The 21,840-nt window shown below is 39.1% G+C and overlaps 1 protein-coding gene across 1 annotated transcript; it reads left to right on the top strand.

Moving 5' to 3' along the window:
- The first annotated feature begins 924 nt into the window (after positions 1-924).
- On the top strand, positions 925-15,882 carry fgf10a (fibroblast growth factor 10a). Its single transcript, XM_084387853.1, has 3 exons — positions 925-1,834; positions 14,046-14,149; positions 14,969-15,882. Exons 1-3 carry the CDS (start codon positions 1,528-1,530, stop codon positions 15,161-15,163), a joined length of 606 nt encoding a protein of 201 aa, XP_084243979.1. The 5' UTR covers positions 925-1,527; the 3' UTR covers positions 15,164-15,882.
- The last annotated feature ends 5,958 nt before the right edge of the window (positions 15,883-21,840 follow it).

Genomic DNA, 21,840 nt, shown 5'->3' with positions numbered 1-21,840 from the left:
CTCCCCCCGGTTAGTGGTTGTCTTCCTTGCTTCTTTGCGACTCCAACAGATCTTTTGGCACAATATAAGCCTGGCATGAATGTGAAATGATTATGCAACATGAGAATTTCAATTAAATTCCCCCTCACAGAAATGTCTAGAAACACACATAATCCCTTAAAGATCTTCTCACACCTTGTTTAGTTAAAGTACTAACTGACTTGGCTCTCAGCTGCGCTACAGGTTGGAATTTAAGACTGAAGATGTGCCCAAATATGATATAAATGATATTTACTTGGCAGAAGTTGAATCTGGCTTGGTTTTTCCACAGAAAAACAGCAAGGGATGTCGAACAAGAGGAGAATAAGCGGAGATACGGATTCTGTTGGGCAATATGAAAAGGAAATTAAACCACACACAAACCAGATTTGAAATAAAGATTGGTTTCAGGGTGAGTTCTGTCCCACAACAGCATTGATGTCTCATTTTATTGTAGGAAACGCCCTTTTTAAATGTAGTTCAATGGCTAAGACTTTTATATAGCTATAAAAGTTTCCAAAAGTGTATTCAAGGTACAAACAGTGCAGGTACATCCGAGTCTGTTTTTTTCTTTTCTTTTTCTAACGTAGGACAGAAGACTGATGAGGATGGCGGTAAATGAGGTAAAAGCAGCAATCAGCTCCAGGTGTCTCTGATATGGCTCACATGCCACGGGGGGGGCTGCAGCAGTTTGCCGGAGGAGACCTGTACGGGCCGATGCATGGGGCTCCCAGCCCAGATGGGAGGGAACGGGGTGGGAGGGGCAGTAAGAGAGAGGGAGACACTGAGAGTGGGTGAGGCAATTGGGAGAAACAGAGTGAGACAGATAGGAGAGGGGCGAGGAAAAATGCCCCTCGTCGCCTCTCATTCTGACGCACACATGCAAGCAAAACATGCACGCGCACACGTGGATCTTCAAAGCCGACTGCTTTCGCAGTCTCCCTATTAGCTAAAGAGATTACATCTGGGGCCCTGAACCAAATAAATAAGGTGAGAGGAGTGTCAGAGCTCAGTCTGCTCCACCTCAGGATCCTCTCAGCACTTCAGTGGTGAGCAGAAAGGAAACACACTCTAAATCAGAGGGACATTGAGAGAGCTGGACACAGCAGGGATTACACTTTTTTTCCTACTGTGGATTCCTCTCGTTTCATCAAGAACAGATTCGCTGGCCTGTTGCATTCGGGCCGTTTTGCCGTTCTTCTCCAGAACATTTTCGTTGTCTCTTGCTGTCCTTGTTTTTCCCTGTCTGACAGGGGTTCTTCAGTGGATTGTACGTGGGAGAGCAGGAGGAGGTGAAGCAGTTCCCCACGGAGGTGTTTTGAGTTATGGATGTTGACACATTCCTTCTGGACACGAGGGGAACCGGATCCAGCCTGAGCAGCACAAGCAGACGCAACCGCCACGGACGTTTCACGGGGCTGCACCTCCTGGTATCACCCTTTCTCCCGTCCAGCTCTTCAGCATGTACCTTTCTGTGAGGCTCTTCCCAGTCTTCCGAGCTCCAAGACAATGTGCAAATGGAAAGTGACTAAGGGTGCCTCAGCCTGGTTCCGTCTGTCCTGCCTTTCGCTGCCGCTGCTGCTCCTGCTCCTGTGTTCGGCTTTGCCTGTGGCCTGCCATGACTCCCACAGGGCCGTACGCGCCCCGAGGGGCGCCAACTCCTCGTCGTCTGCCGTGGTGGGGCGGCATGTGCGCAGCTACAACCACCTCACGGGGGATGTGCGCAAGAGGAAACTCTTCTCCTACCAGAAGTTCTTTCTCAGGATCGATAAGAACGGAAAAGTCAATGGCACCAAAAGCAAGGATGATCCGTACAGTAAGTAATGACCATTTCTCTCCTCTTTCTTTTCACATGTGGGTCCCATAGAAGAAATGTCACTGTTTATTTCCTGCCTCCTTTGATTTCGGAGTCAAACATCCAGCACATAATATAAACCTTACTTGATGTTGGTGGGCGCGAGCTGCTGTGCATGGAGCTGGGCTTCGCATGCGTTGTTAAGAGGTAGTCAGCCCTAATGTTGGACCTTAGGTTTCAGTGCCCAGATTTATTCATAGCCAGTTTCCTGGAACCAATGTGAAATAACAGGTTAGTCATTTTTTTGTAAAATATGCAAAATTTTGGAAGTTACTCCTGAACATCACGCAGTACATCAGTTATCTTTATTAGTGCTCCAGTAACTCCCTTGTTGCTGCAATAAATGGCTTTTTATTAATTTAAAGCTTATGTCAGGCTGTTTTATACTTTTTTTCTGTGTTAAAAGTGTAATCACATTCAATCATAAATCATCTTTAAATAATCAGAAGAATTTCAACTTCATTTCACTGTTTGTGGCATGTCCAGACACCCGGCAAGGAGCTCGAAGCACCTGGCCACCACACTCCGAAAACTCCCACTGCACTTTTTCGTTAGTAGGTTGCGCGCACATTGCCACTAATAAAAAAAGCTTTGACATATGGGTCCCATGTGCGTGCTGCTTGGCTTTTTTAGACAAGGGTGTGCTGGAACTCCGCAAGACATGGCTGTGGGTATTTCAATTAGCTGAAATGCCTCTTAAATGTGTTGCACAGAAAGTCTCTTAATAAATCCAAGCCCAAGCTTGAAGAGTTTTGGAAAGCTTTCAACTACCATCAAAGAGTTTGTCCAGAAAGCTGGACAGTGTTAGATGTCCAGTGTTGTAGATGTTGAACACACACACATGATTATCTTTTTGAACATAATTATAATTATATGATATGATTGCCAGCTATTTATTTAAATTAAACATAATACATAATACATTACATCATTATATATATATATAGATATGTATATATGATTTTATACTAATACCTATGCCAGTGATCTCTGTACAAAAATTCTTGCCACTTGCTTACCACATGTGAAAATTGCACTGTCCTCGTTAGCTCCCACAGTGACCCTTAGGCATGAAACATACTGGTAATAATGTTCCGGCCAGATGCACTGGTCGGGATTCACATCTCGTTTCAGTGCTGATATATCTGAAGTGTGGATATGGCCTGGAATGTCTGCGGGAGGCATAGCAAAGGGGAACCACTTGTTGGTGAATGGATCATTTCTCCAAAACAGATTGGACCTCTTCCATCCCTCTGCTTTCCCTGCGTTTTTTTGCGGACGCTATAATTGAATTCGAAGGGCCTCTGGTGCCCACAAGGTAGCAGCAGTGCTCCCCGTGTGCCTCGCTTTAAAACAGCGGCGCAGTGCAATGTTAGTGCGCGGCGTTTACAACAGGCTTGTTTGCTTGATTTATTCTGTAATCAGAGACCATTGTTGTTGCCGCAAATGCCCGTAAAAAGGGCAGAAATGAGTGGCTTGCTATGTTATGTATCATCATGCACTTGAAACATCAAAACATCCTCAAATGATTTTACTCCAGTTGGAGCCACTGGCATTTTAAAAGGAACCAGTCCCTTTGCGGTGTAATATTTCTCTCAAGTTAACAAAAAGAATAGTCCCATGAACAGCACGGCATGTTATTGTATATAGTCTGACGTCATGTCGACAATAATCTTTGTGTTTGATGGCCCGGTGTTTGAATAGAGCTAAACTTTACGAAGAGGGAAAAGTCGGTGCACAATATATCTGTGCCTGTCAAACTCGTTTAAAATATATATATATTTTATACTTCAACATTCAATGTTTATGAAAAGCACACTTTGCATTCTGTTGAAAGTAATAGTCGAATGAACTGAAGGTCAGTATTTTTTCTGCATGAGCATAACTTCAGCCAGAGTTACAGAATATAAGACGTATAAGATGTTACCTATTTTGTTTACCAAATTCTGCAGTTTTAATGAGACATTAATAGAGTCTATTTACCAGCAATGCACATATAAAATGTCACATCTTGATGTGAAATTTACATTTACACCACCGTAAATACTCGCAGTAAATCAAAAGCCCGTATTTTATGAGAGGGCCAATATTTGTTTTGCATATTTGATGTGGAAAAATATTTGCAGAGAGCCTAAGTATGATAGATTGTTACATTTCCCAGATTCAAACTCCCAGTCAGAGAGTCTCTTTGTCCATGTTTGAGGTTCTCAAGTCCAGCCTTCTTTAGTTTTCAAGTCCACAAAAGACCTGTCTATGTGCAGCTTGAAATCCTATCCCACCCATATTGTTTGATTTTCTTTCAGAATCCATCAGCTCAGTATCACTTTTGTCACATTGTGTCTCCCCCAAGACATTTTTGGAAATGGCACCCCGTGCTGGAACTCGGAGCTGTCCTCGGTGTATTGAGCGAGCCTAACAACAAGCTCACTGTGATGCAAAAGCTCTCACAAGGACCGACCCGAGTTGAATCTTTCTTTTCCTGTTTTGATCTTGTTTGCCGTCTCTTTCCTCTGCGCAGTTGTTTTGTGTTTATCACATGGTCCTCGTGCTGAAGAAAACGTCAGAATCAACACAAGTGCAAAACCTCTGGTGTTGTAGTTCAGCGGCATTGGCATGGCCGGAGGAAATTGTTAATGAGGATCATTAGGCCTTGACAGCTTTGATTGAGGGGATGTGTTCGATCGGAGTTCAACTACTGGTTGAATCTTAAGGTCTAAAGTGCAGGGGTCTTTCCAATCATCGTGTCAGCTCTTGGGCAGCAGATCAAACAAGGGTCAGGCCAGCGGTCATTATACGTCTCACTTCATTTGGGGGCAGTTTAATCTAATAGGGCTCAATTAAGAATACAGATTATTGCTGGTCTAATGAGGTGTTTCCAGGCCAAACTCCATTTGCTTTGCTCAGAGTGGTACTCTTGTTTTTCTTCATGATAGAACATTTATATAAATTGCTAGTTTTAATTCAGGTGTTAAGGTTCAGCCACATGCATACAAAGCAGCTCAACAACAAACCTCTTACTGGATGAAATAGCTTGTTTGCTAAATGATAGTTAACGCTCATAACCTGTCTTTCCGCCTACATTCAATCAACTTCTGTCGGTTTACCTCATATAAAAGCTGTTTTGTCATTTTAATGAGAGAGAAAGACGAATAAGCGTATTCTGCCAAGTGTTTCTCAGAAACTAGAGTGCAGGGACACTGGCCTGCTGGCCTGCTGGGTAGTGTTGCACTGCATTGTTGTTATGACTTCAGAGGACCTCTCACTGAGGCCGGTGTGATGTTAAATGCTTCATCAAGAACAGTAACAAGATAACTGCATGCTAGTTGATGCTAGTTAACTCTTTCCCATTGACAGAGTTTTCTAGCTTTCCGTGTTTTCACTATTATACAGTGGGGGGGGCGCTATTATTATGCGTAATAGAGTAGAGAAACTCCGGATCAAAGACAGAAAAAGGAGCAGAAACAAGCGATAAAAGCATTGCTTATGCATGTTGTAGCCGTATTTGTTGCCTTTAATGCAGAAATAGATTTCACATCTGGAAGAGAGGAGTGCACGTTTTTTGTGTTGGCTACATTCATTTTTTTGTGCATAAGTTCGTTTTTTCTGTATCATATATATACGCACATTTGAGAAATGATCTTTGACCAAATGAAGAAGGGTTTCTTCTACACAGCATTTTATAAATGAGGCCCCTGGATTCATTCTCTTATTTATTATTTGCATCTAGCAAATCCCAACAACAACAAAAAAACTAAATTACCCACTTTAATACTGAACCTTCTTTATGAGCATTAGGTGATATTTGTTCAGCATCATTCTGCCACCATGATCAGAATTGAAGTATCCTCATGTAACGTAAAGAGCTGTGCAGGTAAAACATCATTCCCCTGGCCTCAAGAGGCGCACTTGCGACTGACGCTAGTGGCTGCGTTTTTAGCGCCCTTGTTAACGTGCTGATTCAAATCCCGCTCTGAGTGGGTGCGAGTAGGTCCAGTTACACTCGCTGTTATACTGATAGGCCTATATACAAATTTAAAAGGCTTGGTTAATGCACACAATGTAAATAACAGTGATTTGGTCATAGTGCTCAACCACTCCAAAAAGCATGTTGCAAACAAAACATTTTGACACAATGATTAATTGTGCGGCCTTACTAGTTAGTGATCATGTATGTTGTACTGTACGTTTATAAAATGAACATATGCAATGTGTAAATTTAAATTAAATGTTGCCAGCCCTGACCACATGGATGGCACTCTTCAGAAGTGTGTATGTGCTCTCTGTGGTTACGGTGCCCGTTTATAGCTCCCGTGGGAAATCCCAACCACACAAGTAATAAAAGTGACTTATGAGGATTGAGCTGATGTGCAAAAGGTTAGTGCCAGTGTTTCATTCTCTTTGACCTTGATGTCCTCATATACTTTCTCCTTTCTGATTCATAAATAACAGAGCTGTTTTTACAAGACATCTCTACAAGATTCATGGCCCTCAGAAAAAAATCCAACTTACTGATAACTTTGACATGTTTCCTTATAAGTTGTCTACTGTTCCATTATATTTCTTCCATCTACTGTATACTAATGTTCAAAAGTGTGGGGTCAGTAAGATTTTCTTTAGAAAAAAGAAAATATTAGGCAACACAACTGTTTTCAACATTGATGATAATAATAAGAAATGTTTCTTGAGCACCGAATCAGCATATTACAGTAGAATGAATTCTGAAGGATCATGTGACACTAAAGACTGTTGATGATGTTGGAAATTCAGCTTTGTCATCACAGGAATAAATTACTGTAAATTTTAAACTATATTAAAATAGAAAACAGTTATTTTAAATTATAATATTTTTTTATTACAATATCATTGTTTTTACTGTATTTTTTACAGTATATATACAGTATATTGATATTGAAAATTTATGTGCCACAATTTGTATTGTATAGTTTTACCGTGTAAACTTAGATAAAAGTAAATGTTAAAGTCCATTAAACCTACAGCACATGTGTAAATTCTGTAGTAGCAGCTGAACATCTTCATCTAGTTAATGCATCCATTTTTCCCATGCTGAAAGTTCAACCTGGAGGAGTGGAAGACCAGATGTATGCCTAACCTCTGACCCCATTACCTAAAACAGAGTGCCATTTGTGCCAAGGGGTGTGCTGGGGAGAAACACCACTGTCTGTTTTCTGCTAGGGTCTATCTCATTGCCAACAGACAGTGACCAAAAGCACACTTGTCAACATTTTTTTACTTTCAGGAAACAATCACAGTACAATACTTCTGATAATTGAGTAATTTATGGCGTAACACTGAGATGTAACATGTTTTAAGCCAGGTACAGGGAGTCTTGATAACTGAGATATCTACTGTACAAATACCCATTGTTCCCTTTATAATTATCGAGCCTTTAGCTAGGAAGGCTGAGGGAACAGGACTTTGCAATGTCTTTCAGTGTCCTATTAATCTGTTAAGTGTTTGACATGCTACAATACTGGACAAATGTATAGCTGAAAGCAGGGTGAAGTTTTCCTCAAACAGATCTTCTCACAAGCTCCAAGGGGAATTCCTAAGCGATGTGTGCTTGAACAGATGGCGGTGGTTGGGGCATCAAAGCACTGAAGTGAGACCAGGGACAGTGTGAGCAGAGATGCATCTGGCCAGTCAAAAAAGTGAGCAGGAAGTTTGAGTGGTCTTGCTTTGGTCTCCATTAAGATGGGTGTCTGCTAGGAGGAGGTTGGAATCTGTTTGCAGCCACAGAAGGTCGTCTTGAGTGTTTGGTTATCTTATGTGTGTGTTTGGGGATGGTGCATGCATGGGTTCATGTGCTTGTGAGCGCGCAAAGTGTTTCAGTGGTTTCATTGCCTTGGCAGTGCAAACATTGAACAGATTTGTCTGTCATCAAAAATTGGTTGAGCAGTTTACATGGTGGCTGGAGAAAGACATGATACTTAATATACTCTGATGGCCTGGAATATGTGAAAAGAGTTTTAAACGGATTGTTCACCCAAATATTAAAATTAATATAATAAATAATGTGTGTGTGTGTGTATGTATATATATATATATATATCCTTACCACTTGTTTCAGTATAATGATAATGAAAGTGAATGAGGCAAAAGTGACAAAAAAAGAAGTCACAGAAGTCATAAAATCATAAACAAACATACAAATAAATATTTTGAATCAGATCTTTTCAATGAATCAGTTGATCCAGTTCACAAAATGGGTCTGAATCACAAATCAGACAGGTTATCAAGTTTGATGCTGATGCTGACAGAATTTTAATTAAATTAAATAATTAAATAATTATATATATATATATATATATATATATTATTAATTCGAATACATATAATTGATCTCAGTTCATATAATCCCAGTCCTCTCCTAAATAATTCTTAAAACAACCCATTATGGGGCACTGAGTATATGGAGCCTATATGCAACTGGAAGAGAGAAAGAAGAATTGTACTCATTTTCTGACTTTTTATTCTTTATGTGATACCATTCTTTATACCATTGTGCTTTCAATGAGTCACATTTTAGCAGATTTATAGCAGGAAAACAGCACTACTATTTTCACTACTGACCCATTATGTAACATGAAATAACTTCACATAACTATTTCTTGTGTATTAAGCTCAGACCAAGACATGCACATTCAAACCGTATGCCCCTGGGAAACAATGTTATCACGTAGTCAAATACACATCATCCGTATTTGGATCACACATCAAGTCTCAGGTCAGTGGCAAGTCATGTGTTCCTTTATGTTTTTCTTTAGGCCAAGCACACACTACAAGACTGAAGGTTGCCTGTGCACATTTAAAGATTCACATTTTCTTCAACGCACTGTCACAGATTTTCAATTACACTCCTAAACCAAAATACAATATTTGACTTCTGTTTCCCACTCTCACCTTCCTTTTGCCTTCAGTCTTGTAGTGTGTGCTTGGCTTGGCAGGTCATTATTTTTCGGCACAAGATATAGATCTAGAGCCCTAAAGAGAGATATTTAGAGGCAGATGTGCCGTGGTGTTATGTGCTATGATATGAGTTCAGAGGGAGAATGGATTGCCAATAGGTTTGCATTGCATAGCAAGTTTCAGTAGGAAAATCAGCAACTAAAGCCTGTTTATGAGGTGCTGAAAAAATGAAGGAAAAAAATCATCAATCATCACAAAAAGATTTTAAGCTCTCAAAAAGTTGTGTTATTATGAGTCTGTCTGCAGAGTATACATATGCTTTCTGTAAACTAACTTGTGCACTGCAGAAAGGCTAATTTTAAAACAAACGAAAATCCAGATATGCAAGGTTCATCGATTTCATTTTTAACATGACAGAGGATGCACAGACATGGCCGAGAACATCAGTTTATCGTCATCTGATCTGATGCGTGGCTATTAGCATGAACATTTTTTGCATTTCTCCATACAATCCAGCACACTCTGCTAATGAAAAAAGGTGACAAAACCCAACATATCGTATGGCAATTCGTAGTTATTTTATGTTTTTGTAAATTGGTGGCTAATTCGTTTGAATTCATATGATCTCATTCATGCGTTTTCGTACGATCTGCTTACGCCCCAGTGTCAGGTTTGTTTAGGGGTGGGTTGAGGAGTTGACCTTCATGCTTCCTTAAAAAAATAAAAATAATAAATTGTCTGTTTTTGTCCGATTCACACAATACAAATGAATACGAAATCGCCACCTTGTAACATAGTTACGTTTTCCCGTAAGATCAGGTTGTTAAATCTTCAAAAGGTCTGCAACTCTGCATACAAACACATTCACAGTCCTCCCAGCCAGAGTTCATTCAAAGTCACTCTATTTCAGCAGAACCAGGAGAGTAGGATAATGAGACCGGCCCCCCAGACCCGTCCACTGATCTCCCCGAGCCCAGGAGCCAGGGGCCCGCAGAGCCCAGATCAAAGGTGCAAGTCACTGTCATCAGAAGCCAATGACGGGTCAGCTCCAAAGATGCCTTTTAATGGGGACCCTTTTTCCTTTACGGTCTGTGGAAGGGGGTTTAATTGAAAAGACGTGCGCATCAGAGGCGTGGCAGTCCAGGGTTCCCAGGACAATTAAGCACCCTGGTGTAATATGACTTGACTTATACAGACTTTGCACCGGTGTGGAGAGCTGACAAGCAGTTGAGGGTTCCCAAGTGCAAGTACGATTCTTATTTTGACGTCTGGAAACGATCCAATCTGGAAACTGCTAGGGAAAGGTCCGTCTGCCTGATAAAAATTGTTGTTTTCAAACATGTTTGAAGTGGATGGGGGTCTCTTTCACTCTCTTGCAAGCTTTGGTAGTGATGCAGGTTGCACGAGGCTACAAATATAAGGCTGCGGGGTTTTTGTAATTACCACAAGATGCGATAACCTGAGTTCTGTCACTCTGCCAAGAAAACACTGAACGCCGTTAAGCTGGAAGGGGGGCGGCCACCTACAGAGCCTGGGGCAGAAGCCAAGTCTACTGAGGGAAGATCACGCTAGGCTACGGGTGGGACTCTCTGGACCACCGTTGGGCCACGGGCAGTGTAATGTCACAGACACATGGCCGGGTATGGGTAAGGTGGGGCCGGGCTTGTTAAAACACTAAGGCTTATAAGTCTTTGTAATCTGAGCCCTAATGGGGAGTAAAACAAGAATACTTGGAGGATTAGGTTGCACCACGAAAGAAAATTCTCTCACATTTTTTTAAGAGAATGTCTTGGCTAGTGCTTTGAATAATGCAGGCGGTGAAATCGTGTTTGTCAGAATACCGGAGCACCATGATATAGATGTAACAAAACATTGGGTCTGCCAGGAAAACTGTTTAATAGTAATCACGCTCTTGTGAGTCAAGGAATTGCTGTCTGTAGAGCAGCGGTTTTCAAACGGTCCTGTGTGAGGGATTCCAAGTGGTTGGCGAGTTTACTGGCTGGAATAAAAATGTAAAAAAATATTTTTTTATAAAAAATAATAATGGCCGGCAAGTTGACTAGCTGATAATAAAATTATAAATATATAAAATAAATTGACAAAAAACACCAAAATGAATTCAAAATTAAGTACATTAGTAAAAAAAACTTATATTATTTTAAATTTGTTATGGGCTTCTGCTACTTTGATAATGTAACTGATAGTTATCAGTTATAGGCTATTTTAAAACACGAAGGACAATCTGTATGCCATTTAAATCTGTAGGTAATTGTTTTTAAGTAGCTTGAAGTTTCCCTCAGACTTGGGTGTTAGGTGGTCTGCCGGTAATGTTAAAGTGGTCCACCATCTGATTAAGTTTGAGAACCACAGACTGTTGTAGAGGTTTGCTGAGTTTTAACTCTTACATGACTGCGCAGACGCACTTTAACGAGCCAAATAAAACTGTAACAGACTTGTTGCACGCACAGCTGTTGTTCTTGGTAATGTCTTAAAAATGTTGATTAGATAATATGTGCTTGCGAGCTTACTGCGCTTCACACACTGGCCTTAAAACGTTTCTCTGTACTTTTAGGTCAAATCTCACATTAAATAACTGGTACTTGACAGGAATCTGAAATGAAAGAGAGGCAGATCTTAAATGTTTATGGTGTGGAAGAAGAAAGCATGCAGCGAGACCTGTTGCTTAGATGCCTCAGAGATGTTTTGGTTTTGTAAATCCAGTCCTTTGTTGCAGACCTGCATTTCAGCTTCAATCCAGACAGGGGAAACACTCTTGGAACGCGTGAGGTAGTCGTATAAAAAAAAAAAAAAATTAGCGTGTTTTGGTTTGACAAACCACATCAAATAGCCGAAAGCAAACAGGTGCTTTCCGCCAGAAGGTTCAGGCTTTATTTTGACATTGAAAGCTTTAAAGAGCAGCCACCAAATTTACTGTAGACATGATATGTTGTTTGCACACATGACATCACTCACACTGTGTCTGCATGTGTACACACAAATGTACGTGTCTGTATAATAGATGTTTGTTATATGCTTGGGATTTCTCGTAAAAATGTATATGCGCGTGTCATTTTGGGCAGCCGTTCCATTGCTTTTGTCCACTCTATTGCTCTTTGATCATGGATTATTCCCCCTTAATCCTACCAAGTCTGTGATCCCATCTCTGAGCACCCTCCTTTTATTCTGTGGCTCTTGTTCATGAACCTGAGGCGAGGGAGGAGAGAGGATAGGAGATGAGGTCTCCTTACATCTTCTCTTGGTGACTGCAACATGAGCCCATGTAGAAGAACTGCCTTCAAATCCACTTAATCCTCCTGTTGTAGCAGCGCTTGTGTCCCTGATCCACAGGTGTGGGTTCAATCCCTCTGCGTCACAAAACTCAGGGGGTTTTACATAGTTCTGAAATATGTAATATATTGACTTTTTGCTGCAATAGATCATCTGACTGACATATAAAGCAACCGATCACTTTTTTTTTTTTTGCAGTTTTAGGCCAGTTAATTTTAAACTAAAACCTAAATTAAAACTGAAATAAAGCTGAAATAAAATATAAATTTTAGTTGAAAAGTTGAAAACTATAGAGCTATATATATATATATATATATATATATGGGGGCCGATCTCGATATATCGATGCCAAAACGATATATCGTGCAGCCCTAATTTTTATACTGTACAAATGATATATTCTATCCCCTAACCCCAACTGATGTATTTTAATAAAGGGATCTCATGAGTATTTGTATGTACAGTATCTTTTCTACCACACGTACATTTATTTACATTTGCATACATTGCATACTGACAACACTGTTTAGTTTTGGGGATAAGGTTAAGTGACCATATATATATATATATATATATAAATATAAATATAAATATAAATATATATATATATATATATATATATATATATATATATATATATATATATATATGGTCACACTTTAGATTAGGGTCCAATTCTCAGTATTAACTAACTATTAACTCTGACTTTTGCCTCAATAAACTCCTAATTACTGCTTATTAATAGTTAGTAAGGTAGTAGTAGTAAATTTAGGTATTAAGTTGGATTAGGGAGTATGGTCATGCAGAATAAGGCATTAATATGTGCTTTATAAGTATTAATAAACAGCCAGTATCCTCGTAATATGCATGCTAATAAGTAACTAGTTAATTGTAAACATTTTAAGGAATAATACACTTAATAGTAAAGCAATTAATGTTCAATAAAGGTTGGTTTAAAGCACTTAATGACATTGTCAGATTTTCCATGACCTAATCTAAAGTGAGAACTATTTACAGTTAATAGGTTGTTAACAAAGCATTAAAAAACATTATTAAATGTTAATGTGATATTACATGTTAATTACAGTGACAATGAATGAAGAACTCACTATTTGCATATAGCCTATTAACAATCTAGAGACAACAAAATATAAACTATGCATTAACTATAAATATACAGTACTTTATTACTGTATAATTATTATAAAGTGTTAGAATTTTTTTTTTTACATTGCTATAATCAATTCAATTCTTTTTATTTACTTGCTTTTGAGGCTTGGTTTTATGGTTTTGATGTCTTGTTGAATAGTTGCAGATAAAAGCACTGAGTTCACTTAAGCAGCAAGGTAAACTGAACAGCTCGTGTTCGTCAAAGGCCAGAAGCTGCAGGCAAAAGCTCTTTTAACCCCATACACAAACAACATAGGATCATATAGCCCTGTTTGCTACTAGGACATGCTTTGGTCTGGGACTAATCCCATCTAAAGCGTGATGGCTTTATGGGTTTACATAATTGCCTTTTAAAAAGCAAAACCATAATGATTACCACAACTTGGATCTCTAATGGCTGCAAAGCTTTGCCAGTATGCCTTTCAGCTCTGAAAACAATAACAACAAAGACAGCAAAATATGACTTCTCAGCTTTTGAAGATAAGTACTCCTTTTTGCCTGGGAAGATTGAGAATTTTTGATTGTAGCAGTGGGGTTATGAGGTGGATTGTGGGTAAAGTTCAAGAAGGTCTTTTCTGTAATGCCTTGATCTATTTACAGTGCATGTTGATATTTGTTACCTGCTCTATCAAAGCACAAATGTGCCTTCTTTCTATGTTATTATGCAATTACATGTTTCATGCGATACCAGCGGTGCACCATAAATATTCACATAATTCCAAAACTAAAAACTGCAATGCTTTTATTTGGACGTTATGTAAATGATATGTTTATGTTTGTTTTGTAGGTACACTCGAAATCAAGTCTGTGGATGTGGGCATCGTTGCCATCAAGGGGATTCAAAGCAATTACTACCTTGCAATTAACAAGAAAGGGGTGGTCTACGGGGCGGTGAGCATCATTTTCTCTTCATTTCTCTTTTAATTATAGTTAATGACTGGACTCTACAACAAATAATGATAACGTCTCACGATCCCGTCCAAACCGAAGTCGTCCTTCTTATCGGGAATTTTTAAACAACATTCAGAATTTCTAAACTATTTATAGAAATTCAGCTCTTTACAAGCTTCCAGAAAGATCCGTCAGCCCTCGGGTCCCTCTCAGAGGCTTTGATGTCAGAGAGCCTGCTCTATTTCTCATGTCTCGGGGCACTTAAAAAGCCCGGGGTTGTTTTAAAGGACAGTTCCACTCCATTGCCTGTAAATAATCCCCCGGCAAAAGTCGGCTTGAGCAAAAGAGTTCTGTTATCTTTGAAAAAGTAAGCTGAGAAGGCCCTCTTCCTTACACTGTAGTCTCTCCTCCAATACTGCTCCATGCATGCGTTCTCCTCCATTCACAATCCAGCCATACAATCCCCAGCTCCCTCTTTGTTCCGAGTTCTCTCCAGCCCCATCGCCTTTCATTCATCCGCTCTCGAGAATGGCAAATGTTACCTGAAACAGGGAAAAATAGTGCCAATAGTTTTCCCAAAAGTGAAATCAACTGAGAGGAAGGGGAAAGTCCTAAAATACAATCGCCTACGCCTCAGGACTATTGTCCTCACTGCGGAAGTATCAATCAATATAGTGACGTACGCCACCATTTTTTCTATTTTACGCTCGGAAAAAGGATAAAAAAAGGACATTTTAAATAACTCAACAAATTGAATAGACTTTTACCACATGACCAAAGATAATATCTAGAACTCACTCACAAATCTTCTTCTTTCAGAGGGATTTCGGCATTGACTGCAAGCTGATAGAGCGGATCGAGGAGAACAGGTACAACACCTACGCCTCGGCAGAATGGAGGAACAAGAAGAAGCCCATGTTCGTGGGCTTGAGCGCCAACGGGAGGCCGATGAGAGCCAAAAAGACCCGGAGAAAAAACACAGCCACACACTTTCTCCCCATTCCTATCGTGTAGCTACAACCCCACCAAAGGGAACATTTAACTGCACTGAGGAAAGACTTGGAATTTTTCGACAGTAGGCCTATAAAAGGGAACCGTTTGGAGAAAAGGGCACTATGTAAAGGAACTAAGAGAACACCTTTTCACTGAGTCAGACTGTTATCACATATTTTTTTAAGTTATTGGCACCAGGGAAAATGTGGGACATTTTTTTATGCCAAACCCTTTTCTAGCGAAGGAAAGGTTGGACCAAAACCGACGGAGAGGAATCGAACATTGCAACCTCCCAGAATGAACTGAAGAGACCTTTCACAGAGTGTATTGCTTGTGTGTATTTGTGTGTGTGACCTTTGGATGCAGTTATTTATGCTGTACTAACTCATACGAAACACTCTAACAGACTCTCAAACTCTGTGACTCAGTGGACTGAAAGTTATGCAAACACTTACTGGAAGCACTTGCTCAAGGTGCAAGACTTGAGAGGCCGAGACGGAGACCCCGCTTCCTACCATCCGAATTTAGTCAAGCTAGCACCATAGCGTAAAGAACTCTTAATATTATTAACATGCAAAAGCCACTGTATTTGATATCTCCATTCTTTACCTGACTGCTTTGGAATAAATTATTTATTTTATGTAATATTTAAAGAAAAACAAAGACAAAAAAACATGGAATGGACATTTTTTATCATTTATGCTCCTCTTTTAAAAAGCTATTCTATCGGTTACACATGAATAAATAAATATATTTCTCTTTACCTAGCAGAAGTTGCGTCCATGATGCTGAGAAAAGCTCATTTTCTTCTTTTATTTACTTTTCAGATGTGAAATGTATCTGTAAAACAAAATGAATTTGCTGCACTTTTTTTTATTTTAAAAAACCATTTTATTTTTCTCAATCCCACAATTGAAAAAACACTATTGTTTCCCAAAAAGAAAGAAAAAGATCCCAGTGATAACTATGAGCTCATCTCCAAAAGCATTCAAGAACTCAAAACACATACTATCTTCGGCCGCTGCCACACTTATTGTCCTAGTATCAGTTGGGTTTTTTTTAAGCTGAGTTCACTTGTGCCCAAACTGTCTGAATTGAAAACATTCATACTTGTTTATATATTTCAGCAGTTAACGAAAACCACATATAAATCTATATCCACCCTCAATGCCCTTTGCCTCATTTTCAACTTTAAGCACAACTTTCAATCATCAAACTGTGCTTTATTAGCCTGCTCACTTCAAGAGTCAATACGAAGGCCATGTGGTGTGTGTGTAAATATTGGCAGTAGATTATGGGCTGATTCTGATTATCTCTTCTGTAGGTCTAACGCTTTCTCTCCCTCTCAAACCTTAGGAGCAGTTCCAGCAATTACTAAGTTAAAACTTTGGGTTCAAGTCTCACCTTTTATCATATCCCCTCTTGCGTTTTTGAGTTCACTTGGGAACAGTGACGTTGACTCATGGACTTTCCCAGGCAGTTCCCATTATTTTAATTCAGAGAATTTATGTGTTTGTTTATAAGTTCTAGGTGGTTCGTAAACAACTTTTCATGTGCAATTACACCGTAAGGCTTGTAACCGAAAACCGGTTTAATTTTGAGGGGTACGACGTTCGGTTCGTTAACACTTTTGTAGCAAGCACCGAACTAAAACTAGTTATTCAACGGCACCGCAAATGAATCAGTAGGCTAAATAGCGAGAGAGACAACATGACCATTTAGTCAGATATTCCTCTCTTTTTTTAGTGAATCAGAAACAGCAGTGCATGTAGGCCTATTTTGATTCCAGAATGAGTTGGTCAGGCGAACGGGATTCACAGGATTGTAAATGTAACGCAATTTTTTGTTCATTTACATTTAAATTCATTTTAAGCATTTAGTAATTTATTTGTAATAAACACTTTAAGTGGGCTATTTAAAAATTGTTAGGACTATTTATGTTAGATTATGTTTTTAAAACATACGCGCAGCGTGTGACGTCATATTGTGTGAGCGTAGAAAGAATTCGTAAAAAGAAAAAGAAATCGTCCGCAGTTGCTCTACTCCTGAGCGCAAGTCCACCGTCAGTGTTGTGTAAGTAGGCACTAGGCATGTTTTTTGTGTTCTTTTCTATTTGCTGTGCAGGCTCTTTTATTGTAGCCTATATGACAGTGTAAACAGCCCAATAACCCTATTATTTAAAGGCTTAATTTATGTCCCCTCGACCGGCCCGTTGCATTACGAATGAAAGCAGTAGCCTATCAATAATGTCAAATGTGATGTGCAGTCAAGTTCGGGTTTGTGTATGCTGTTTAAGTGAGTGTTCTCACTTGTTGTGATTCGCGGAGTTTTGACGGGTTTGATATTGTTTCCTTTATTCAAAAGTGGTGATCGATTTTAGCGAATCGTAAGCAGTGTAGTCCGCTTGAGTTGAAGGACTCAGGTTTTGTGAATCAATTATTCGAACGCATTTATGTGGCCTTTAAAAAACATTTTTATGTATTTTTTATTTAAACTCCTTATTTGGCACTGGATCCGTGTTTCTTTTTTCCAAATACTTCTTAAAAGACACTTACCATTCTCATTATTTATGTAGCCTAAATAGGGCATGATAATTAAAGTATATACAAAAATGGGCCACATTTTAGGCCACATATATATTTTCCTAAGCCAATAAGCAAATGACATTGAGACATGAATAAAGAAGTAAACAAGGAAGATAAATACAAATACCTGTTGTATAAGGCTGTAATCCCCTGTTGACTCATGAAAGAGCCACAGAGTCATTTGGCTCTCGCAGGGAGAAGCTGATTCAGATGCATCATACATATTCAGTGTGCAGCGCTGAAGGAATTCCCATTTGTTGGTTTTAGCTGAAATATATATTGTGACCTTCACAGCTTCACAACTTCACTCTTTCCCCAAAGGAATCTGTGGCTTGTTGACCAAACCACAGGAGCAGCTGTGAATATTTCATTCCAGAAAGGTTGCTTGGAGAGCAGCAATAGACAGGGCTGATTTTAACAGCCCCGAGGGTAGCGGCACCACTGCATATTTTTGGATCTAGATGTGGTGATATTGAGCCAAGCCCAAGGAGTTCCAGTAACAGAGGTGCTCTTCTATCATTAGTGATCAACAGGTCTCCGAAACACGCTAACATCATGTCAGCTAACGCAAAAGAGCGAAAGTGCTAAATATAGTGGCTTTTCAGACTGCACTTACAGCACGTGTTAAACACAAGGCCAGTTCAGACTGAGATTTGGATCTGTTATGATCTCTCGAGGTTTCCAATTTCTGTTCAGCAGGTGTGTCAAACATTTGCCTTGGCTTTGGCTGAGATGAAGCATGTGTTTATCAATTCAGCTCGAGTGAGTGAGAGAAACAGAGAGACCGAGTGCCTGCCAACTCCAGACAACTCCGACCCTTCAGGAGAACAGAGAACTGAATTTACAAATTAATACGAAGCCATATTCTGCATTTGAATGTAAGTTAATACAACCTACGCGGCGGAGTATTTTTCTTGCTTTTTTCATCTGCACCGGGATAAGACCAACATTACTTGTCAAATGTGATTTGAAAACATGAAAGTATCCAATTGAGATGGCAAGATAGCTCAAGATCTTTCACAGACGGGCCTTTCTTGCCCAAACTAAAGCATGTGTAATGTTCATGTAACTTGGGTTTGGCAAACATGCTGCTAATAAAGTTGGTGTTTATTCGGTCCGTCAACCACATTAAAACATTTATCCAGTTACATTGTTTTCTAAAACAGCAAATGAACTTGATTAAAGACAACTGCGATCTGTTTTGAGGGTCTGCTTTAGGCTTGAAAAACATGAGGTTTTATAGCGGCTGAGGCTTAGTGGTTGTAAGTACATATTGACCATTTCATCTTCTTTCAATAATAATCACATTGTTCTAAAGCAAAAAATGTGTGTTTCAATTTCATCTCTTCTAAAGTGTTGTGGCCTATAGAGAATTGAGCAGAACTATTCATTGACCCGTGAATCTGGAGTCATCAAACTTTGCCACTGTGTGATCAACAGTCGCTTCAGAACCACGGACAGCTCTGGTTTAGTCTTTATGGAAAGTTGGGCTGATTTGAATTGACAGCTACAGTATGTACAGTAGACTTAAGACTAGACATTCCCCACCCAGCAAAAACTCGTCGAAAAGACGACACTGCCAGACGTCTAAACAACGTTAAAATTTGGTTGAAAAGTGAAAGATGAAAAGCCGTCTTTTTCAGGTCGCTGTCTATAAAAGGACGTCCCACTTGCGTCTAAGTTGAAAAGATGTCTTTTTCAGGCCTAATTTCAACCGTGAATTCATGATCATATTTATATTTAATATTCATAATTACTGTCAAAATAAGACAATTCACAAAAGTGTACCAAAACATTTATTGACACATAAAATACATCTTTCACATAAAAAACACTTTCCTGATCACATCTTAAGCCTGCCTTTGATCAAACACACCCTAAAAACAGTAATATTGTGAAATATTACTACAATAAAAATAACTTCTCTATAAATTTATAAATAAATATACATTTAAATAGAATTTTCAGCATCATTACTCCAGTCTTCAGAGATCCTTCAGAAATCATTCTAATATAATGATTTGATTCTCAAGAAACATTTATGATTATTATCAGTTGTACTACTTCATATTTTTGTGGAAACTATGATACAGTTTTCAGTATTCTTTGAAAAGAGCGGCATTTATTTGAAACATAATTTTTTTTAAACAATTTAAAAATCTTTGCTGTGACTTTTGAATCCATCTTTCATCATTTTTCAAAACAATAAATCTTTAAAATATTCAAAATGTTTATAAAACAGATCAATTATAACCACATTAGAAAACATTAAATGGATAGTAAATTCTGTCATTAATTACTTACTCTCATGTCGCTCCAAACCCATAAGACTTTTGTGCAGAACAGAACAGCAGAACTGAAGATATTTTTAACAGATGCCTTGTGTGCGAAAAAAATAAATAAAATGATGTCTCTTTATTCACAAATTATGTATCGCCGACGCACGTTGCACCTCTCAAGCCAACATAACACTGATGAATCGTGGTGCTCCGTGAACAAAATGAACACAGATATGTCTTTGCCTCACTGATTAGCAATTGATTTATCAAATCTAAATCATCTTCAGATGGTTCAAAATGCAGCTGCCAGACTTCTGACTGGCACCCGGAAATTTGATCATACTGTGTTATGCTCTTTGCATATCTTTGGCTGCCAGTCTGTTATAGAATTGAGTTTTGTACAGCACAGCACAGTGGTCAACTACTGTTGTTTTATATATTTTGATTTGCTAGCAATTAAACCGCCTAGATATAGAAAACTTTACCAAATGAAGCATTTGCATCAGTCTTGACAAAGTAACCAAATCAAGACCTTCAAAATAAACAGCCTCACAGATGCAGACGAACTGAATTAAAAAAGCAGTATGGGAGAAGTTTGGCTGTCTGTATGATTTTGATAATGACGGCAAGTTCTTCACCCGCTGGATGAAATTATGTCAGGATCATGAACCCTTTCCATTCGTGGCGAGGAATAATGCATAAAACGTGTGAGGCGTGATAGTTCGTTGAAACCCTGAGTCCACCTGCCCGTTCCTCTCCTTCACCATCTGAAGGCATCCAAAAACATGCAATTGGATCAAACATGTCAAGAAGTGTTTAACCGAACAGACAGAAGGAACACAAACAGATCTGTGGTGTTTTGACACAAACGCTTTTCTTTTTGAGTTTGTTCAAGGAAAGTGAAAATATAACACATTTTCCTTTGCAATTTGCTTGATTTGATTGGGTTTTGCTGAAAAAGAGAAAGGAACTTGAGACCTTGCGTAACTATTTGCCATATCCACATTTTTTCAGCGCTCCGTCCACAGCATTCCATCCACATGCATTATTTTGTTTTCCTGTGGGTAATATCTGGGTGGGCTGGCGTGTTGTCACACATGGTGTGTGTGTGTGTGTGTGTGTGTGTGTGTCTGTGATGAGAAACCTCAGGGATTCTGCCTGCAAGCTTTGGAGGACTCTCAGCGGTGAGAGGTCTGGGAGCTCTCGTCTTCAAGGCCGCATTGCGTCATTACCTAACACTAGCATCTCGCTGGACATCTGGCCTTGACATGAAACTTCCCCTTTATCACCTGCTTATTGGACAGAAAAACAAGTCTGGTTCCTCTCAAAAGGACACATGTCTTACCTTACTTCTTACTTTGTGGAAGACTTTTTTGTTGTTGTTTGTATAAAATCAGAGACTGACGCCTTTTGAAGCATTTCAACACCTGCCCTCCCTTATGATCGACTATTCGTGGTGCTAGAGGTAGAATTTCAAAGGAATCGGCTAGAGTGGATGTCGAAAGAAGGTTTGTGGTGTGCAAAATGAAAATGTTTTAGGGGATAGAGGATAGTTGGAGTTGTTAGGAATACCACAAGTGATGAAAAAAGAATGGAAAAGAATATGAATTCTTTACTTTTGTTGGATCAGTCACTCATCGTTGGAATTTTGGGACAAGCATATTGTCTTTAGACCGCAAAATGTGTGATCATTTTTATGGAGAATTTCAAGTCAAGTCAAGTCAAGTATATTTGTATAGCGCTTTTCACAATACAGATTGTATCAAAGCAGCTTCACAGTATTAAATTAAAATAATACAACAAGGTTTGTTTCTAGTGGAATTTATTGATAAAA

Source organism: Rutilus rutilus, assembly GCF_951802725.1.
Source record: "Rutilus rutilus genome assembly, chromosome: 18".
NCBI classification, from domain to species: Eukaryota; Metazoa; Chordata; class Actinopteri; order Cypriniformes; family Leuciscidae; genus Rutilus; species Rutilus rutilus.
Note: the sequence above shows the minus strand (reverse complement) of the source record. Positions and strands in the feature narration are given on the sequence as shown.

Coding starts and splice junctions, on each gene's coding strand:
- fgf10a (XM_084387853.1), top strand. CDS start 1,528: ATGTGCAAATGGAAAGTGACTAAGGGTGCCTCAGCCTGGTTCCGTCTG. Junction 1,835..14,045: donor AAGCAAGGATGATCCGTACA/GTAAGTAATGAC, acceptor TTTGTTTTGTAG/GTACACTCGAAATCAAGTCT. Junction 14,150..14,968: donor AAGGGGTGGTCTACGGGGCG/GTGAGCATCATT, acceptor TTCTTCTTTCAG/AGGGATTTCGGCATTGACTG.